A 20,933-nucleotide genomic window follows, 5' to 3' on the forward strand; every position below is an offset into this window, starting at 1 on the left:
CTGCTGATCTGTATGTTTGGCTTAGCTCTGATACAGATCAAATAGCTAGCAGGTCATTTCAAACTTTTCTATTTAAGAGGAAGATATGTTTACATTACTTATTATGAGTCTAGAAACATGTTCATTTCAAATAAATTACATACTGTATCACTGTGCAGTGTTTGCTTAGCCTTGTATATCACTTGAAGAAAAGAAACAGAGGAAACTTTTAAAACTAAGAATCAATTTTTACAACATTTTGGTCATCGTTCATTTAGAGCAATAATACCACTAATACAGCTTCCCACAGCCTTTGCTATTTCCATACAATTACAGGTTTTCTGCCACCTATACCACCAGAATACAAAAGCGCGCCTCTTTCCATTGCATGGTCTTAACAGACAAATCCAAAGGTTTCATAACAGAGTACTGAAAATAACCTTAAAAAATGCAATTAGGTGAACGACAAACTTTCCTTAAATTTACCCAATGTCATCCGAACTGGTTGTATTACCACTAAATGAGTACTTACTACCAGCAAGTTTAATGATGAAACACAATTATTTAAATCATAAATTCACCTTCCACTTGATGATGGTTCTTGCAAATTTTAAACCCACAAGATTTTAAAAAGAAAATTTCTATAAAAGTTATGTTTCTGAAGGCACATATATATATATTTCATACAGGCAGCCTTCTGTTTAACAGATTGCCTTGGCAAAAGATTTTAAAAACACTTTGAAGATTTATATAGTGATGGAATAAAAATAGTGGTGCACTATTAAGAATAATTTTGTGACACAGACCTCCACAACATTTGACAGTGTTACCCCATGGGAAAACCAGAAAGGGGCTGTAACAAGTGCAGTACCACCCTCCAAGTACTTTGGGCAGAGTCTGTAGTAGCAACTTTGCCACAACTGTGGCCAAAAAAAAGCGAGATATTAAAAAGAACTAATACTAGTCAGGCACCAACATTGCAGAAGAGATTGGGGGTAGGCAACATCATCAGTATCGCTTTTTTTCCTATTTATGTTATTAACCCATTTAGTCAAATTATTTTTTTAAAAGCATGCTCGGGACAGTTAGAAATTCAAGTCTAGAGATGTCCCCCGGATATCCTCAAAGTATTTTAGAGAAGCCTCTCTTAATACTTATATGCAAAATGGCAGGATGAAAGAAGAGTAGCCAGTACTAGAATCAATTGCAACTCCTCATCCTTCTGCTTCGTTTTTGTTGCATCTTCAACACCTTAACAGTTCCTTCAATTAATTATTCTTTGCCTCATACTGAAAGTCACAAGAATAGATTTGATTTTCTTTCACCCAGATTATATGTTCAATGTCTTTGAAACATTAGATGTAGTCCCTTTTGCTCCTATGTCCTCAACAAAGACGGAAACTGAAAAATATCACTACTTCTCTAGAAGCTTTCTAACCTTGCGTTAAACTGTAGAAACAGTTTCCCAGCACCACTACAAAATGCCTTGGAAGCCTAGAAGGACAAGAACTTTATGATTTATATACATACAGGTTTATATGGATTTCACATGTTAAAGATGAAACAATGCCTACAATAAACAGCAGCAAAGCATTTCCAACCAGGAGAATAACAAATGGTAGTAAAACAATTCCATCTCAGAGACATTTCTTTCTGGTTTGATATTTACTGTTTGATTTTTTATACTTTGCAGTAGCTAAAGTATTACATCTCTATCATTTTCAGGGAGGAAACAAGGACACAAAGCCAGCTGGAGCGCTATCACTACTATTATTTATTTGCTTTAAAAAAAAAAGTAAAATACAGGTAAGACTATGAAAAATAATGCTCAAATATTGCATTAAAACATACCTAGGCCACAAATGGGATTTTGATTGATCTGTTAAAAATGTAATTCTAAACTTTCTCATCTGCATGTTTAAGGCTGACAAGTACCAAAGCTCTGAATAGAAAACCCACATAAATGTGTCTGTACATTTGGAGCAGGAGCTATGGAGAACAGTGATGCGTTTCACCATGCACACAAGGGGCAAAGCCTCATCTCCCCATTCAAATACTAAACCCACATTAAACTAGCATTAAGACAAAAACGAAACTAAGTCCTCCATGTCTGCATCATATTTCATGTGCGTGTCACAGAATGCTAAATCATTTACTGTATTTGCTCATGGAATAGCCAGATTTCCCCCAGATCAGGGGGATAACATACATATTTGTAACTGTCTATAAACTGCTGCTTGCCAACAGCAAAGCCTGTAATGCAGCAATATAAAACAGGAGTTACACAAGCCTTAAGCGCTCTGCACCATGCCACTGGGTGGGATCTTCCTAGGCCTTTAAAGTTTAGCACAAAAGTCAGGGTGCTGAGTCAGAAGTCAAAGCCTTTTATCAGATGACAGAAATAATTGAACTTTGCTACCTGCCGTGCGTGTGTTCACCTGCATGAAATGCGCAGGTAGGGGAGAAAGATAAGAGTGAAGAGGAAGTCAGCTGCATTCCAGCTGCTAAAACCTCATTATCTCGTACCTTTTAACTGTGGTTGTGCAGACTTCTACACCACCTTCCCTGAACTTAGCGGGCTCGTGGTCTTTTCCCAACTTCCAGTAAGGGTTAAACCAAGAATGATTCACAAGCTGGATTCCTTTGCACCTCCTGCCTCCAACAGAGATAGTCAAAATGTCACAGAGTTATATAATGCTGACAGAAACGTGACTACCTGAAAAACAGGTTTGAATAAAGAATGTAAAACTTTTATAAGTATGATTACATACCAGAACAAAGTAGTGCATCCTTCACAGGCTATGGCAGCCTCTCACCATCTTTAGGAGATATTGCTTTACCACTGCTTATGGCAACTACATTACAACAGTTCAACTGCAGAAAGCAAATTAACAAGAAAAAGCACTTTGGACCAATTTGCCTTATCGGCAAGAGGTGCCAGCAAGGTTTGATCTCTTGCTTGCATGGCAGAACTTCCACCCTGTGTTTCAGCAGCAGCGAGGAGACATCTTGCAGACACTTACTGGGAAGGGTTTTATCAAGATGAAAGATTCAGTTAAGACGACACACACAAAAGAGACTGAAGACATACCAAGCCAAGTTGAACTAAAGACCACTGTTCACTGCACCCAGACTGCCCAGTGCAAAGCTAAAAGACTTTTCAAATGACTGAGAAACACATTAGCTTGAATACACTAGCGCAGACAAGGCCCTAGTTTAGAAAGGTGCCTGATCCATCACCTGACTCAAGCTATGAAAATGGAAATGTACCCACAGACTTTTTCCTGTCAAGGGAATACCATGTAGTGGGACATATGAATCTCCAGATGACAAAAGGCATGAAGACAGATGTCTAGACAACCCCTAAGGGCTGAACATCTTTATAAAGACATTTGCTCCTTTTCTTTTCTGGTGATATATCCTGTCTGCATGACTCATAACCTTTTAAAATCCATTCTTATAACACTTCCTCCACTGCACCATACAGCAGGTTTTATGTCTATGCTTCTTCCAACAGCAATTGCATGTTGTGAAGTCTGTGTTCAGAGCCCATTTTAAATCCAGACTAAGATTTAGAGCCCAGCCCCTGCCCTGTCTCTCAAAGACACTTACCAAAGCACATTCCTTACAAGTAAGCCAAACAAACAGAAAAGTGTTTGGATAACTAAGGGGTTTCCTTCTTGTTTTAAAACAGAGGAGAGACCAGCAAGTGTGTTACCCAGTAGGTTCACACACAGGCTAAAAAGTCGAGCTCTGATCATATATGACATTGTTGCACGTAAGAGGGAAGACACAGCATCACTCATTTCTCGAGCCCATGGCTTAAAAAAACCCCAAACACACACACTCCAAAAAACAACCATCAACTAGAATGTCTTATCAGGGGATAGCTCTAAGATCAGGAATATGTTTATAGAAAACATTTCAAGATTAAAGTACCCTATAAGAAACAAGTAGACAGGGTTTTGTAGGTGCCAAAAAAAAAAAAAAGAAGTTTTTGCAATGTATCTACTTCAAACAACCATGTTTCATTATGGACTGTGAGAACATAAAGTTACCTACTTTCATTCAAACACTACTACTCTGGAGACAGGAATCCAACACCCGCAGAAACAATTCAAGCATAGAAGAAACCAAACACAAAAGAACTACCTTTTTGCTGATGGAAGTAGATGGCATGGTCAGTCATTAAGCCCATGGATAATCCCACACTGAAAGTCACAAGTACTACAATACAGGGCAGTAATTAAACGGGAAAGTTTCTGGTACCATCTTCCACGTGTTTGATCCAACATCTACCACTGAATATTTCCCAGCCAATTTCTCAAAAACTGAAGTTAGGTGATATGACTTACCAGAATTTAATCTTCATATTTAAATGAAAGAAAATGAATTGCACATGTGGTGTTGTTAACTCTCACTCAAAGCATTTATATTGCAGGTTTACCGAAACTGTCTCATCTGATTAACGTCCTCCATTCAAACTACCCACACTGGAGACTGTTGAGTAAAACAACTGAAAGGCATGGTATTTTATTTTTTCTATTCTTTATCCTGATTTAACCAGAATTTCATCCCAAAGGATATTGCCAGTTTTCCTAATATCCCTCTTATCCCATTTCAACATATGCTGCATGAAGATCCCCCCACCCTCAAATATTAGGACAGTAACATTTTAAGCTCTTACATTGTTCTTTCACACACCTCTCTCATGTCATATTAACACCTCATGTATCTATCAAGCCTTCACACCTATAATACGCAGCCTATGAGATTTCTTTCATTAATTTCATAAGTACAAATTTTATTGCAATTCTGTCAACAGAACACATCAGAGTGTATTTATAGCCACTATCAGAAAAGCTGGGTGTAAATGGTGGCTCAGTCACCCCAGAAACGCAGTGCCTGCACAGCTACGCAACCCAAAATAGAGACCGAAACAACATCTCTCAACTGAACTGATCTTCTGCAGAAACAACTTTTCCAATAAAGCACCAGAGCTTCCTCCTTTATTTCAAACACTGAACAGACACCCAAGAGCCAGAACAGCTTTGAATAAGGATGAGTTTAAAATGACTAATCGTTTCCCCTATTATTATAGAGAGTTTATGTTGCCTCTTAGATATCTTATTAGTGTTACCATGTGAGTTAGTTCTTTTACTGCAGTACCACAGCTTTTGGTACAAAACTCTCTTTTTAAAGCTACAGGCTTTAAAAACAAAACAAAACCAAATGTCCTTACTTGTGGAGGGAGTCAGGTTTGCTTATCGGCTCAACTGGATCCACACTGCTGACAATAAGCCTGAAGACTGTATAACAATAAAGAAATAGGCCTAGCAGATGTTAATACTGCTGTTTCTGGCTGGAACTTTTTTATTCCCCTTGCTGAATCATTTATTCATTAAAAAGCACAGTTTCAAGGAAGACTAAACTATTCATGAATTTGGGCTGAACTTACAGAATGGTTCACTCCAGGACAACCCCCTCCGACTTGCATTGAAACCAACGCAGGAGATCAAAATGAACTATTTTGATCACGACAAAAACGTTCAGATGCTGGGTGCAGGGAATAAAAGCCAAGGCAACAAAGAGCTACATTCAGCCATAATACGTGGAAAGTAGTTCCCAATAGCCAAATGGTTACAGCACTCAGCTGGCACATAGTAGATTCAGGTTGAAATCTCCCCACTGCCTAGCCAACAGACTAATCCTTCTTTATGCAGGTTCACGTTTCGGACAGGCACGCTTAGCTGGCTGCAGGGCCACCCACTTGCTGGCCCATGGAAGCAATAAGAAAGCACAGAGTGGGGCCACAGCTCCCTCTCCATAAGGCATCAGTGTGGTTTAGACCGGTCGTCCACCGTGTGCCCAGTTATCCTTAATTACTACCAAGCAATAAACTCCCTTCCTGCTGCAAGGGAGATCTAAGGTCAAGCCCCTAAGAAGAAAAAGGGCTTCAAAAGACACACAGCGATGCGCCGCTGGGGAAAAACATGGGCTGCTCTCCTCTCCCACTGTCTTCCCCGATCTCCTTCCCGTGTGGTTCTTGGTTTTAAAACACAAACCACACAGGCATGAAGCCCAAGCTAAACCACTCAAACATGATGTCAGGAAAAACAGTCAAATTAATTTGAAACTAGCCAAATTGGGTGTTTCTGTGTTTCTCTAAGACTTCCCCTCCATTTCCCCTTCCCAATACTTGGTTGAACTGCTGCAATTTTTTCCCCTTGAAAAATTCTGGGGGAGAAAAAAAGAAAAAAAAGGAAAGTTATTTTCCCATATCTATGCCACCAAATGTGAAAACTTTTATTCTAAGATGTAGATTTCTGGTTTTCTTTTTGTATAACAAAATATCTGGCCATTGCAGAACTGTGCGCACTTAAGAGAGGGCGAGTCTGGGACACATTCACATTTTATTAGTACCCAGAGGCCAACAGCCCCGGGAGCAGAAAAATACTGTAAAAACAATAAATAAATGTTAAAAAGAAGCACTGGGGAAAGGCATATGTTTGCACGCCGGGGTGGGGAGGCAGCAGAGTACAAACGACTGGCATAAATTGTTCTTTTTCCTTTCTGTTTAGCTTTCTGCATAATCCTACTGAATAGCAGTAATTTCGGGAACAGCATTAAGTTCCTCTATCAGAGGCCACTCGGTACATTCCCCTCATTCAAAAGCAGGTGGAGTACAATGGTAAGAATGTTATTCATTATTTCCTATTACTTAGGGTGGGACTAAATGCTACTCAATACAACTGTGTATCAGATAGAGACATCTGTAATACGTTCAATGAAATTAATATCCCAAGGAGGGAGGGGTCTGAACCACTTAATGCTGGTTTTGTTCATAGGCAGAAATAGTAAGAACTTAGACCCCAAAGACATCTAATTAATCAAAGTTATGGGCAGGACAACACTATGAAGTGACAGCAGCGAGATCATGACGCAGTGCTCTGATTAACACCAGTAAAGGCGAGTCAATGTATGCACAGCAAAGCAGGATTCTCGAGCCTGGGGTATTTTGGAAATCTGTGCTCTAATACATGCTCTAATTGCAGCATTCCCAGCACTCAGCATTAGGCTCAAACAGCTCCTTTTATTATGTTATCTTTACTGGACAGAAAATACTGTGTTGCAGGTGTAGTTTCTTACCTAGAAAGTGGCTATTCATACACAAAACTACTCTTTCAGTAGCCACGGAGCTTTCACAATGCATTACACCCAATTAGGTACCAGCAGGGATGCTGTTAGTGATCACTCAAGAGACTAGATGTTTTCAGCTCTATGACTTCAAACACAAACTTGCAATCAGCTGAAAACGCTGCCTCATTTGCCCAAGCTTGGCAGTCTCTTGCATCTTTATCATCGATCTCTAGATTTACATCCCCTGATGACAATGAAAAGTAAATAGATAAATATAAAAAAGGGGCCAGCTGCTAAGGTCGAGCTGAGTTTTATGACGGCTTCTGTCAACTGCTTTTCCCACCCACTGCTCTGACACCTGGTGAAGCTGGCAGGACCCCCAGCACCATTTCCCAGTCCTGAGCGGGTGCATCAGCAGCCGCTTTTCAGAAGAGACCAGGCAGAAGCAGAGGAAAGTCTCCACCCTGCGGCACAGCTTTTTCAATCACCAGTCAGCGTCAAGACTTCTAAAAACAAGATCGAGACAATGAAAGATCTCAGTGATATGATGGGAGCCAAAATTGCCTGTTTTTTTTTTTTTTTTGTGTGTGTGCACGCAAATGAATCAAAGGTTCCTGTTTGATAATGTCTTCCAGTGCACAGCTCCCAGTCAGTGGCACATGCCAGGCTGGGGTGGAGAGCTGCAGACATTCACGGCTCTAACTGGAAGGACACTCAGTGCTTGTCAGGATCAGAGTCTTAGTTCCCAAATCCCACTCTAGTAACAGCTACTGCAGAAAAGGGGTTGGGCGAGGTCGGGGAAGGGCAGACTATTGATGTAGAAAAAAAAGTTTGTATGATTTAATGAAAATAATCAGTATTTGAGTTATCTTTTGTGCTACTGATTCTGGATTAATGTTCTGCCCCAGCAGCAAACCTCCGTATTTTTGCAGGCACTAGGATCTCCATTCCTCCATACAAAAAAACAAAGAGCTGCTTTAAAATAATAGGGGAAGAAAAAGAAAAGATGACTTTTAACATTTTTTCCCACAGGTTTTTTTTCCCCCCCACTAGTAAGAGCAAGACTCTAAATATATAAATAGCCTGACAAGTGGTGGTATAAACCACACCCCATCTCAGGGCCACTGTCTTAAAGGGAACTATTAATATTTAAAAAAACAGGGATGTGGAGAACACGATAAGGCTTGCACTTGACATATTTCTGTATCTACTTTTGAAGGACAACAAGTAGCTCTCATGAAAATGCCGTACCAGGTGCTTTCCCCCCGCCTCCATTTTATTTTTCATGGACAGAGACTTTTCAGCAGCTCTCCCAGCCCCACTGTTACTTGATTCCTCCTGAAGCCACGACAGCTTATAATCAAGAACAGTGGCTAACGGGACATACATCCTGGGGTTTGGGGGAGGGAGGGTTCTCTCCAGAAAAACCCATACGGAGTTTATGATGGTAAGGGAGGAAGATGCACAGAGCACATCTTTTTGCATGACCAAGGTCCCATCCCACTGCAGAGGGGTTCATTCCAACCCAAGAGGGATGTGGCTGCCCCAGCCTCCAGCTTGCTCAAAGTTTCCAGAGCAATCGTGCCAGAAGGCGCCGCAGTCTCCCCTTGTGCAAGTGGACACTTGACACCCAGAAGGTACCACATTTCCAAATAAAAAAGAAAGCAAATTTCCAGGCAACGCACGCTATTTCTGAGGCGCTCATTGTTATTATAGTCAAAGGAAGTTGCTGAGAAGTAAGATCTCAGGAAGCTGAGAAGAGGAACCAGAGCTTTGTGGGACTAACAAGAATCAGAAAAATTGTAATAAGATTGCTTATAAAGAAAAAGAAAAATATCCCTTACGGGCAGGATTAAACCTTGCACTTCAGTTATAAAGACAAGTGCTATGTTCAGGGGAGATGGGGAACTAATATGGAATTTCCCGCCACAGCTGAATTTTAAATTCCTTTGTTCTGCCAGAGTTGGATACATCTACCTTTCACCAGCACTTTTCCCCTCTTGCTGCACAGTTTAAGTGATGGGTGAATGCCAGCGTCTGTGCCCCCCATAAAAGCAGTTAGCATTTTGCTGTGCATTGAGTGAATAACAGGAAAAGAGAACAGGGCTCCCCAAGAAGCCGAGACTTCACTAGCTCTACTGAAGCTGGAAACTACAACCTCAGCCTGTGCTGTTCTCTGTCTGCTGAAAGCCTTTGAAGTAAGTTCTTTGAAGTTGGCCAGAAGTGGCTCTGAACTGGAGAGAGAGATGAGCAGGGTGGCTGGGGGGCCGGCTGGGGGCTTTGATTCCCACACAGTTGAGTCCAAGTCAGACTTGGATTTAGCAGATAAATGTGTATTTTTTAAAAGTCACAGTTCCTTTTACAGGTAAAAGGAGACTTAAATCCTAACTTAAGTTCACAAAATGACCAGTGGGCCGAACTGCAAGTTTCAAAAAGCATAATGAGACATGGAGCGTACTCACAGTTCAGTCTCTCACTACTGCAAATACCATCCATTGGAAAAACACATCTATGATAAGACTGGACCAGGCACCAAAGCTGTTCACTAGGCATATTTCTGCAGAAATGACTGAAAATTCCCCCCAAACTCCCTGCAACATTTCTGCTACAGGGACAAAAGGAGCACTTAATGCAGTTTTGATTTTCTCAGGGACAAGTAAGAGTGGGAGTCATTTAGAACTGGCCTTTTCTAGAATCTGTCTGCAAAGGACATCTCTCATCCTCATTTTCAGTACGTAACCTAGTATCACACAGCCTGTAGTTTTAAGGGTTACAACTTTGGAGAGAAGAAATAAGAAGTCTGGCTTAAACTAACAGCCTGCCGGAAAACACCCCTGATCCACTGGGCCCCAAGTATACGTTATCTGTCTGAGCAAGGGGCAAAGGAACACAATAATAATAAAAAAAAAAGCTGAAAGCATTACACATTAGAAACATTTCATCCTTCTTATGATGGCTGAGTACCAAAGGAACGGAGGCAGGAACTGCATTGCTGAACACATGCAGGCAGACATTTTTTTTGCAAACTGATGGGAATTAGTGAAGTTTCTGCTGCACCGAGTCAAGGAGTCGGGCACAGCAGGCAGCCAGGCTTTGGCCAACAGAGTTATGAAAGTGTTAGACGTGTTTTGATTATTTTTTAAAAACAGAAATTTTTAAAAATAGTTAGAATGAAAGCAGTTGCATGTAGAAGACTGCACCATGAACAAAGTGACTGAAATTTTGGGACACTGGGTTTATTCATTCTTAAGTATTGTTTCTGGTTTTCCTTTCCCAAAAGCTGTATATTCTTTAATATAGCTCATTTCCCTCATAATTTAGGGCTTATTGTAGAAGTGTTTTCCATTCAGTCCTTGATTAGCTGCACATTACAACCAAGAGGACAGATCAAGATTGTCTTTCACTGTTAAGGCTCTCTTGCTGTGTTTTATAACCATTACTCATGGGCCTTTTTACAAGCCAGTATTTTTAATAATAATGGTAACGAAAAGGAACCTGTCAACACTATTTCCTCTTTATTTGCTCTGCTAATTTTGTGGCTTTCCGCAAAAGTATAAATCAAATAATTTTCAATTTTGAAATCCAAAAAAGTTTCGGGTTTTTTTTCCTTTAATGTCTGCCATTTAAGACATTAAGCTTTAGAGTACACATACAATTCAAAACATAACATCAGAGCAACAAAGCAGCAAAGTCCTCTACTGAAAGGAAAACATTTCCCTGTGATAAAAACGATGGTGTATTTATTGTACAGCCCTGAGGGTAAACTTCTTGTAAGGCTGCTACAAACAGTGCAACAGATTTCTACGCTATTGTGTCTTGGTGATTTGTACATTAAATTTGCAGAGTTTGCAAGACAAGTTGCCAGTGTTACTCTACTCAACCTCACTGGTTTTTGTTTTGTTTTGTTTTAATTAATTACTTAAGATCTGCAATTTGAAACCACTTAACAGTTCCACTAAGCTGCTTTTAGGAACGCTTCTTCTCATCTAGTTGCCTACAGAAGCATGACTTGTGAGAAATTACATGAAGAAATATTAAAGTTATATTGCAGGAAGAAGAGATTATTCAAAATAAGCACAGCGGCATACGAGTTAAGTAAAAATATTTTTAACTGCCCTGCTGACCATGGCCAGATACTGAAGCCATGGAGATCTTTATGCAAAGTAACTTCAGTTAACATCACATTAAAACCACCTCGTACTATTTTAACAGCTTTCAGTTTCAACAGTGTTTAACTAGATAAAGCATGGATCTTAGTACTAAGGTCTCTGAGACAGCCTCCAGACATAAGAATTCGTTTTCCATAAGGACACCACAACACATGAATGAAAAGACTTTGAACTAGATCCTGAGCTAAGCCCTCTCAAGTCACTTTCTCTATGCTTGTGTATTTAGCATGTCATCAACACAATGAGCCAATAAATTGCTGCCCCTTCCTTCCATGCTTTGTTTTTAAAGGCTTCATTGTATTTTATTTCAGTTTATTTAAGCAAGATTTCTATCGCTGCTGGTACAGAAATGGGCAAATCTTGTTATCTTTCCAAATATTAAAAAAGCCTCTGAAAATACATCCATGTATATTAATTGCTCTGACTTTACAATTTAACAACTTAAAACGTCTTTGTTGGCTCTCATCAGCAACCACAAATCAATAAACCTTTAAACCTTGACAAGTTATGGAAATTAATGACATCAGGAGCAGCACTTTTTACACTTTCAGTTTTTTCCTGATGATCTCCAAGATCTGAGATAAAGACATGCAAAACATCAGTTGTAAAATTATTACTAAGCTTGCAGCGCTTTCCTGAACATGCAACCTTCGGGAAACCTTCACACTGAAGAAAAAAAACTTCACGTTAACAAAAAAGTTGAAGGCTAATCACTGCATGTTGTGGGGACTTCCTACAACCCTGCAGACACCATATTTAAAGAATGGATCTGACAGTAGCTCCCAAACATGTTTTCGGATCAGCTGCTCAGGTTTTGCTGCATACATGAAGGTCACCAAGAACTGTTTTGACAGACTTTCTCCTATTGCATATGCTTTCTGAATCACCCCAGACATTCAAAATAAAAACACGTGACTTATTTTCCCAATCAACCGCTTGCAAGGATTATTGCTTTCATAGGTCATTAGACACGTTCCTGCCCTTTTTCATTGTTTCTGCTGCAGAGTGGGGATGGTAGTTCAGCTCTTCCAAAATAACTTTGAATTTAAGAAGAGCAATGACAGAGAAGGAAGAAAAAAAATTGTGCATGTGGGGAACACCAGTAGTTTTAGCACAAGAATTCACAAAATACACGGAGGAATGCCAAACCATCTCTTTCTTCCCAAAGCGCCATAAGGCAACAGCAAACAAGAGGAGGAGTTGAGTTTGATAAGGAAAGAGCTACAGCAGAGCTGGGAACTGTGTTTGCTGTTTGCTTCCCTGGTTTTGGGTAAACATCCAAACGTTTGTATGACTAACCGATCCTCATCATTAGATTTGTGTGTAAACTTCCCTATATCAAAACATTTTGCCTGCATATATTTAGAAGAGAGGTTTTTGCTGCCTTTTTTTTATATTTTCTTTCATAAGCATAAAAGAAGTGGGGCACAGATTACTTTTATTCTCTTATTACTTTTTTTTCAGGTGGAAACTCACAAATAAAATATGGTAAACAATACCTCATACAGATGAAAACAGGTAACCTACATGTAACTACATACAAAAAGGCTTGCTTATATTATGAACAACTGTAAATAGTACTTCCGTGCATCAGCTCAGTACGAATGCTTTGGCTGGGCACTTAGAGCTGGAAGAGGTTGCAAGTGGCAATGGGAGAAAAGAACTTCTGTTTAGCTTTGTTCTTCCCATTCCAACCTGTGATTATTATTATTTCGGTCCTTTTGATTATTATTTTGGTCCTTTTTAAAGGACAAAGTGCATTTTGAGGTCTGCTCTGTGTGAATGGACCAAACACCTCTCTCTGGAGGAGAGTACAGGCAAGGGGCAAGCTTGCCTCCCGTTCCTGATTACACATAACCCTCCTACAACCGCCATCATCGCAGACAGCCTGGTGCTCCATCAGGCAGGTCCAAGTTCCTGCCTACCCGCATGGTACCCCTTGCAAATCTCTGCTTTGCTCCCTTGCTGGTCTGTTTCAGGTGCAGGATGTGGGTAAGCTGAGAAGAGGCAAGTTTCACTGTGGAAGTTTGAAATGTTATGGAGCACAGCTACCAACCTAGCCCCTGACAGGCAAGACAGGTAAGTTCTTAAATCACTAGGCCAAATTTTGTCCAAGAACCTTTCAAATCCTTAGGAGAATCCGTTCTGCCTGGCCCCTCTGACCAACATAGCCCAATCACCAGTCCCAGCTCAGGAGCCACCTGCAACAACAGCCTGGGAGAGGAAACTACACTACAAAAAGGGCTCTAGGTTCCCCTCGCCTAATATCCCTCCTTAGCCATCTCCCACCAAACTAAGACCCAAAAGCCGAGATGGGTTCTTCTACTGCTTTCGTTCAAAAAGTTACTAACATCGTGTTGCAAATGGATGCTGTTCCCACAAAGAAAAATTCAAGGGTACAAAAATCACACTGAATAAAGTTTACAATATTTCTATCTATTTTCACATCACCATTTTCACAGAGCCCGTGTTCACAGGTACAGATAAACACAAAAGAAAGGTGGAGTGGACCCATATGGACATAACATTTACAAGTGAAAACATCTGGCAACAGTAGCTTAAGACTGTCAGAGCTGGAAAGAGGACTTCAGACTGCTTCATAGCTTTTACTAACTGGTAAAAACAGGCTTTAAACTCTGTCTCCTAACTAGAAATAATTCCTTGCCAGCAGGATTACAGGAAAAATCTAAAAATCACCTTTTTTGTTAAAAAGTGTAGGAAATGTCTCAGGCAACACAAATACTAAGCCTCAAAAAAAACAAAATGTGTTTGGGGAAACAGATAAGAGCCTTTGGGTAAAATAAACAACAAAGAATCAAAAATTAATTCCCTAATGTAAACTGGAGGAGGAAGAAAAAAGATTTTGCCAGTAGATTCCCATGTTCTGCCCTCTGTGTGAACTCTAAGTAACCAGGCTGCAATTTCTAATAACAACAAGAATGGAAAGTGCATAGGAAGATACTGAAGGATCCCAGTCCTTCCAACTCTTGCTAAGCAGTCAAGGCACAAGTGAACTGAATAAAAACATACACTGCACAAAGTTGCAACACTTTGTTGCAAATCACCAAAATACTTCACCACAAGTATTATAGTTGCAACAATGCAAGTCAGACCTTTACACGCCTTAGAATCACAGAATGGTCAGGGTTGGAAGGGACCTCTGGAGATCATCTAGTCCAACCCCCCTGCCAGAGCAGGGTCACCTACAACAGGTTTCACAGGACGGTGTCCAGGCAGGTTTTGAATGTCTCCGGAGTGGGAGATTCCATAACCTCTCTGGGCAGGCCATGATTAGAGCCCATGGAATGATTCCTCCTTCAAAGGTTTCTCCACAAAAATCTATGTCTTGGGGTCTCGCTAAATAATCAGGCCGAGGAAAAAAGTTTGACTTAAAAGTGCCAAGTACTGGAGAATCTATCACATCCCCATGTTAATGATTCCACAGCTTAATTATTTTTAGCATAATCACCTGTACCTACCCCGAAAGAAAAAGGTGTCACAAGACAAATATTCACACTATTTTAGTGTACTTGAATGTGTGGATTTTTTCCAGCTCATGCTGAAATAAAAAACAAATAACATCCATACCCACTGAATGTATCAGAAAAAAAGTATAAGACCTTTAGCAAAGTAGGTGTTTTGCCCTCACACAGTGTTAACAAGGAATAGCTCTACTCAAGATAGTGGGGACAAGCTGGTGTTAAAATACTGGAATAAGGTAAAAGTTAAGCTTACGACATCTAGATTACACTACATATTTTTATTAAAAAAGGGTTATTTCTAAACAATTAAGAATCATTGAATGGTTTGGGTTGGAAAGGACCTTCAAGATCAACCCCCCTGCCATGGGCCGGGACATCTACCACTAGACCAGGTTGCTCAAAGCCCCATCCAGCCTGGCCTTGAACACCTCCGGGGATGGGGCCTCCACAACTTCCCCGGGCAACCTGTGCCCGTGCCTCACCACCCACCCTCATGTCCAGAAATGTACTCTGTTATGGCAAAAGGACCTTGATCTGTGTGATTTTTAAAGAAGTCACTTGCCCCTCTAAGGGCCTTCAACTGGATCACATCGATAAAAGAAAGAAAAGTAAGGCAGGTAGGGAATAAGTCAGTTGTAGAAGTGATGCTTTTGAGGTTCCTGGTCAGTAAAGAACATGCCTTTGTTTTGTAGGCAACTGGTAGAGCTTTCACCAGACAGAAAGACAGGCAAACTATTCTGTTTACTTCCTTTACCTCATTGAAATATTTGTCACCTCTGTAAAGTCTGTTGTTCACGGAAGGTGAATGTTTTCCTGCCTCAGTTGCCATTGAGACGGATGAGCTCTAGATCTTTTCCTTTATGTTTGCAAGAGGGTGAGGCTTTATGAAACAGCTGAACCAATCTAATGTCCATCTACTTCCCTGCTGTCATCCAGTGACGTGAGCTGCTCCCTTTCACTCTGCTGGCCCATGTCTGACCTCACGTTGGGCTGGGTGAGATAGCTAAACTGGCAGAAAGCTATTCCCATTGTTCTGGCAGAGAAGTCTCTGCCAAATTAGCTCCTTAAACAAATTCACTGTGCAGTCAGGTGAGAGACTGTGCCTCAGTAAGGGCAGCCCGAGGACAGGAGGCATGGCTTGCCCCTTTCTGCAACAACCAAAGTTGGGTAGGGTCAGCTACATTCTGTAATAATAGTAGTAAAAGTTATATTAATAATATGTTTAGGTTTTTATGCAGTGTTATATCACCCATCTCCATATACCTAGCATCAAATGCCAATTTCCGAGCTAAATGTCTGAACCATTTTAACAGAAGAAATCAAAGCCCAGCATGATGGTAATGACAATATGCTGATGATCAATGAGTTTCAGACTTCAGATTTTTCTTTACAGGTGCAAAGACTAGAAGCTCTTTCAAGCATAAAAATCAGTTTTCCTTTTTAAAAATAATTTCTTCATCTGTTTTTTGGAGAAAACTAGGAGTAACGTGGGGGCAATACTGCACACCTCTAGCAGAAGCAATTATTTCCTATCAGCCAAACCAAAATGAACTTACCAGCTTTTTCTGGAGAGTTGTCTGCTACTAGCCATGTGATATTGAGAAAGCATTAGTATATGTTTGTGCCTTGTTGAACCTGAGATAAATTGCAAACATTAATTTCTTAGAAAGGAAACCATGTTCTGGGCTGCAGAAGAAGCAGTGTGGCCAGCAGGTAGAGGGAGGTGCTTCTCCCCCTCTACTCACCTTTGGTGAGACCCCACCTGGAGGCCCCAACATAAGAAGGACATGGACCTGTTGGGGCGAGTCCAGAGGAGGGCCACAAAGATGGTCAGAGGGCTGGAGCACCCCTCCTATGAAGACAGGCTGAGACAGTTGGGATAGTTCAGCCTGGAGAAGAGAAGGCTCTGGGGATTCCTTATAGCAGCCTTTCAGTACCTAAAGGGGGCCTACAGGTGAGCTGGGGAGGGACTCTCTGTCAGGGAGTGCAGTGATAGGAGGAGGGGTAACGGTTGTAAACTGAAAGAGGGTAGATATAGATTAGATATTAGGAAGAACTTCTTTACTGTGAGGGTGGTGAGGCACTGGAACAGGTTGCCCAGAGCAATTGTGGATGCCCCATCCCTGGAAGTGTTCAAGGCCAGGTTGGATGGGGCTTTGAGCAATCTGGTCTAGTGGGAGGGGTCCCTGTCCATGGCAGAGGGGTTGGAACTAGATGATCTTCAAGGTCCCTTCCAACTGAAAACATTCTATGATTCTACAAGCATGTGCTTTTAGAAAGACTGTTTTCAAAAGCACTCACTATTCCAGGTACACTAGTTTATTGTTGTCATTACTGAGATGCACAAGGCACTTGTGGAGTTATTTCACCAACTGTGAAATGAACGAACCAGTTGGGAACCGCATGATGCAAAATATTTCATTAGATAACCTGCACTACTCCTTAGTAGAGCTTAGTACAGTTTTTATTCACAACAGAAAAGGTACCACGTGTTCTTCAATAGCTTTAAATACCGTACAAAATAACACCTATTAAATACTTGGTTTCAAATAAACTGTCCATCTGCACAATAATATTAGCAGGGAAGACAAATACAGCAGCTAGAAATAGCAGAACTTGAAGAAAGCAGGAGGAAATTTAGCACCCTTTATTTTGCCTCTTTATGCAAATTGCATATATCCGCACTTCAGTAACACCTAGAAACAGCAACCAGGGCACCGTTCTGCTGAGAACCGTGCTCCCATCTGGCAAAAACCACTCCTGCCCATTGTCCTTCCAACCTAACTACAGTATTATAGTAAGGTCTTTCAGGTAGTTGGCTTTTGCAATGGATTTCCCCCAGAAGAAAACATTAATTCTATTTCCCACAACACATTCTTGAAAGATGCATCTACAGTATTCATCAGATGTAAATAATTCATGGTCCAGCAAAGGCTCAGCAAGAAATTAGCCTTTTGTGGTGCCCATGTAGGGTGCAAAACGTAGGAATGACAAAGTGAGATAATTTAGCCTTCCCTGTTTTAGAATTCATTTCCAAATGGCTGCTTTCTTGGTAAGGAGACTCAAGAAAGTTACTAAGATTCAACAATTCAAAACCAAGCTTAAGAATCACAGAAAACTCAGCTTTGCAAAAAGAGAAAATTAAGTCATATGCAGAAATGCAAAGCTAGCAGCACCAAAAAAATCTCATTTCCTTTGGCATAGAAAGGGAACAGGCAAGTGAGATGTCAGAAGAGCTAAGTGGTCACGGGCTGCAATTCCACTTCCCATCATCAACAACCAGAAGACATAAGGGTTCACTTCACTAGACAACCAGACCTTCAGTCTTCCATTAGAAAGGGAGGAACTTTCACCCGGGGCAGGTGGTGATGCTGAAAATAAAATATAAATTCTAAGAGGAAGGACACAGTAAATGACTAAAGCCCTTCTGAGACAAATGAGGGAGTCAGAAAAAGAGGGTGGGAGAAATAATGACCCTGGCACTCTTCACAGTTTTGCGAGCCATTTTATGGAATTGAACTGTACACAGCCAGTCAAAAATGCATAACATGCCTTCTTAAGTGAGATACTGAGAATACTTTCCCTATCGTTTTAATGAAGTGAATAAAAAAAATACAAAGTCATACATGAAAAAGAGAAGCAGCATAAAAGTCACAATGTTCAAAACAACTGCAATGGCAGAACCAGTATTAAGTGTGCTTCTTGCATCTAATAGAACCTTATTATGCATAATCAGAGAATATATTCAAGCAACGCAAAATGCCACATATGCATTTAAAGATTAGACAGAAAGCTCAGTGCAAAACAATACACTACCTTGTACACTGAGCCTTTCTGATGAGCAGTAGAAGAAAAGCAGAATTTCTGTTGCTGTACATGCCAAACAAATCATACTACTGTAATCTTTTTTCCAGCATATTCTTAATTTTTTTTCTATTGATAAACGGAAAATACAAGTTAACCCTCCATTCACTGACCTCAGCATAAACAGAATTTTAGCTTAAAAGTTGAACTACTAATTAGATATTTTTTTCTCAATGCAGAGCTCAGTGCACACATGCAGCTCTGGTGAAGTAAAGGAGAAGGAGAGGTAAGAGCCACTAGCCCCACCATTAGCACGGGTGAGGGGACAGAAAAGGACAGGGCAGTGCCTAAGTTCACAGCACAGAATTCTGATTTCAGCTAAATGGCTTCTCACTGTCATTTACATCAGGGTTGTCTGCCATGAGGTCATCTGGATTGTCCTTGGAAATAAGTGTAAGGCGACACATGGAGAGGCTGCAGAATTAGGAGAAGAATGAAGCACACAAAACAAAGCCTCCAAATTCAGAATAACCTTATTTCTGTATGCTTGGTACGTTGAGAGCTTCTCTGTGGCTCACGCGGTGTATACTCATTGCAATCCCTGGTGATTAATTCGTATCAGAGAATACTGCATGACACAGGTGCTCCTTTCAAAGACCAAGGGGCAGCAGTTGGTTATTTGGGGGGGAAATGGTGGTGGCTGTTGAGAACCTCTTTTTTTAACAAATAATAGTCCCTCCCCATCCACCCCACAACTGAAAAGTCAAGGAAGAAATGCAAACACGGAGTAAGGTTACTGTTTCCAATTTGCCTGTGCTTCTTGTAGTTACTCATTAACTTTCACACATATTAACCAAACAATAAAAGAGACAGAAACTGGGTTGTTTCCCCTCCCCACCAAGCAGCAAATGAAGCAAACGGTTGGTTTAGAAGAACCAAAATTGCTCGGGAGTGATGCATCTTTCCACGGACAACAGCAGTGTAGCCCAACCTAGATGAAAACTCAATGATGGATCATTACTATCGCCATGGGGCCACAGAGACAGCAAACACACAGGCCCTGAGCCAAATTTCATCTGAAAATTCCCATTCTGTAAGGTAGCCAGATACAACACAAGTGATGCCCGGAAAGAAAAACAAACTAAAAAAAATCAGGTACCTCTCACCATCCATTCTAAGAACTTCATATCCAAAGTTCCTGCCATGTCTGCTTGAGAAGCTGCATTACAAAAAAAAAAAAAAAAAAAAATCCCAACCTAAACAAAAAACTCAACACACACCATGAAAGACCAATTAGTTGTAAATTCAAGCACCTGACCTATGAAAGTATTCTTTTCCATTTGTAATGCAACCCACTACATCCAAAGCAAGACCTTAAAAGCAGGTTTAACAGAGACTATGCCAACGCATAGACTTCGACATTAGGCAGATTTTGACTTCAGCAGCTCTCAGGATTTAGATTTTGCCCTAGGCACTACGTGAGGCTCTAATAACAGCTCAGGGGAGACTCCATGAGCAGTCCCACAGGTAGGAAGCCAGCTAATGGAGGAGAAGAGCAGGACTGTGATGAGCTCCTGACATCAGGGAGCAAAGGAGTAGGTGCTCCTCCTTCACGAGGACACCAAGCCAGTACAGGGTCAGCACCCACCTGAGAAAGATGCCAGCATCGCCATCGTCCAACACCACCGGCATCCCTAGAACTGCAATCAAGTAGTGTCACAGCAGGTGCTAGAGGATTTCTCCCTAATAAAGGGCTTGCTTTCTATTAGCAATGAAAGATGAACAAAACCAATACCATGAAGCACAAAACCCCCTGTTGTGACCCCTAAAATGATGCACAGTCTACAAAAGACAAACTAAAATGGACAGAGCAATGGACCTTTCACTCCCCTTTAATTCAATTCTCTTTAAGTCAGTGCACTGTTATTACCCGAGCAATGAGACTGTAACACTGAAGTTTTTCAGCTTGATGGTAAAATCATGTAGTGTCCATCCATCTCCAATAATAGCAATATTGAGACAATGAACTCTATTGAGACATCTAATAAGGCAGATAGTCATTTGCATAGTACATTTTCTGTGACTCTCTGTAACACAACATCTCAAAGACTCAATTCAGACTATTCTCCTTTCCCACAGACATTTTAAAAAAAGGATTCTTTTACTAGAAAAAGAAACAATGACCCCTCCCCATAATAGGAGAAAGCAAAAGATAGGATTTTCCTGCCTATGATGGGTGCACACTTTTATGTGTGTATTTTTATTTGGTTGGGCTTTTTTTTTTTTTTCTTTCTAAACTCTACGTGCTTTTCATCTCCATTGTGGACCGAATGCTCAGAAGTATATTTCTGATTTTGTT

General features: G+C 40.7%; 1 protein-coding gene across 1 annotated transcript in view; it reads right to left on the reverse strand.

Moving 5' to 3' along the window:
- Positions 1-20,266, reverse strand: part of PTPRJ (protein tyrosine phosphatase, receptor type, J) — a 56,200-nt gene extending 35,934 nt beyond the window's left edge. The window contains 2 exon segments of the mRNA XM_009892039.1: positions 18,979-19,048; positions 20,223-20,266. Coding sequence (XP_009890341.1) covers positions 18,979-19,048; positions 20,223-20,266 — 114 coding nt within the window.
- Positions 20,267-20,933: the final 667 nt, after the last annotated feature.

This window comes from Charadrius vociferus, unplaced genomic scaffold (genome assembly GCF_000708025.1).
Source record: "Charadrius vociferus isolate BGI_N301 unplaced genomic scaffold, ASM70802v2 scaffold179, whole genome shotgun sequence".
NCBI lineage: Eukaryota > Metazoa > Chordata > Aves > Charadriiformes > Charadriidae > Charadrius > Charadrius vociferus.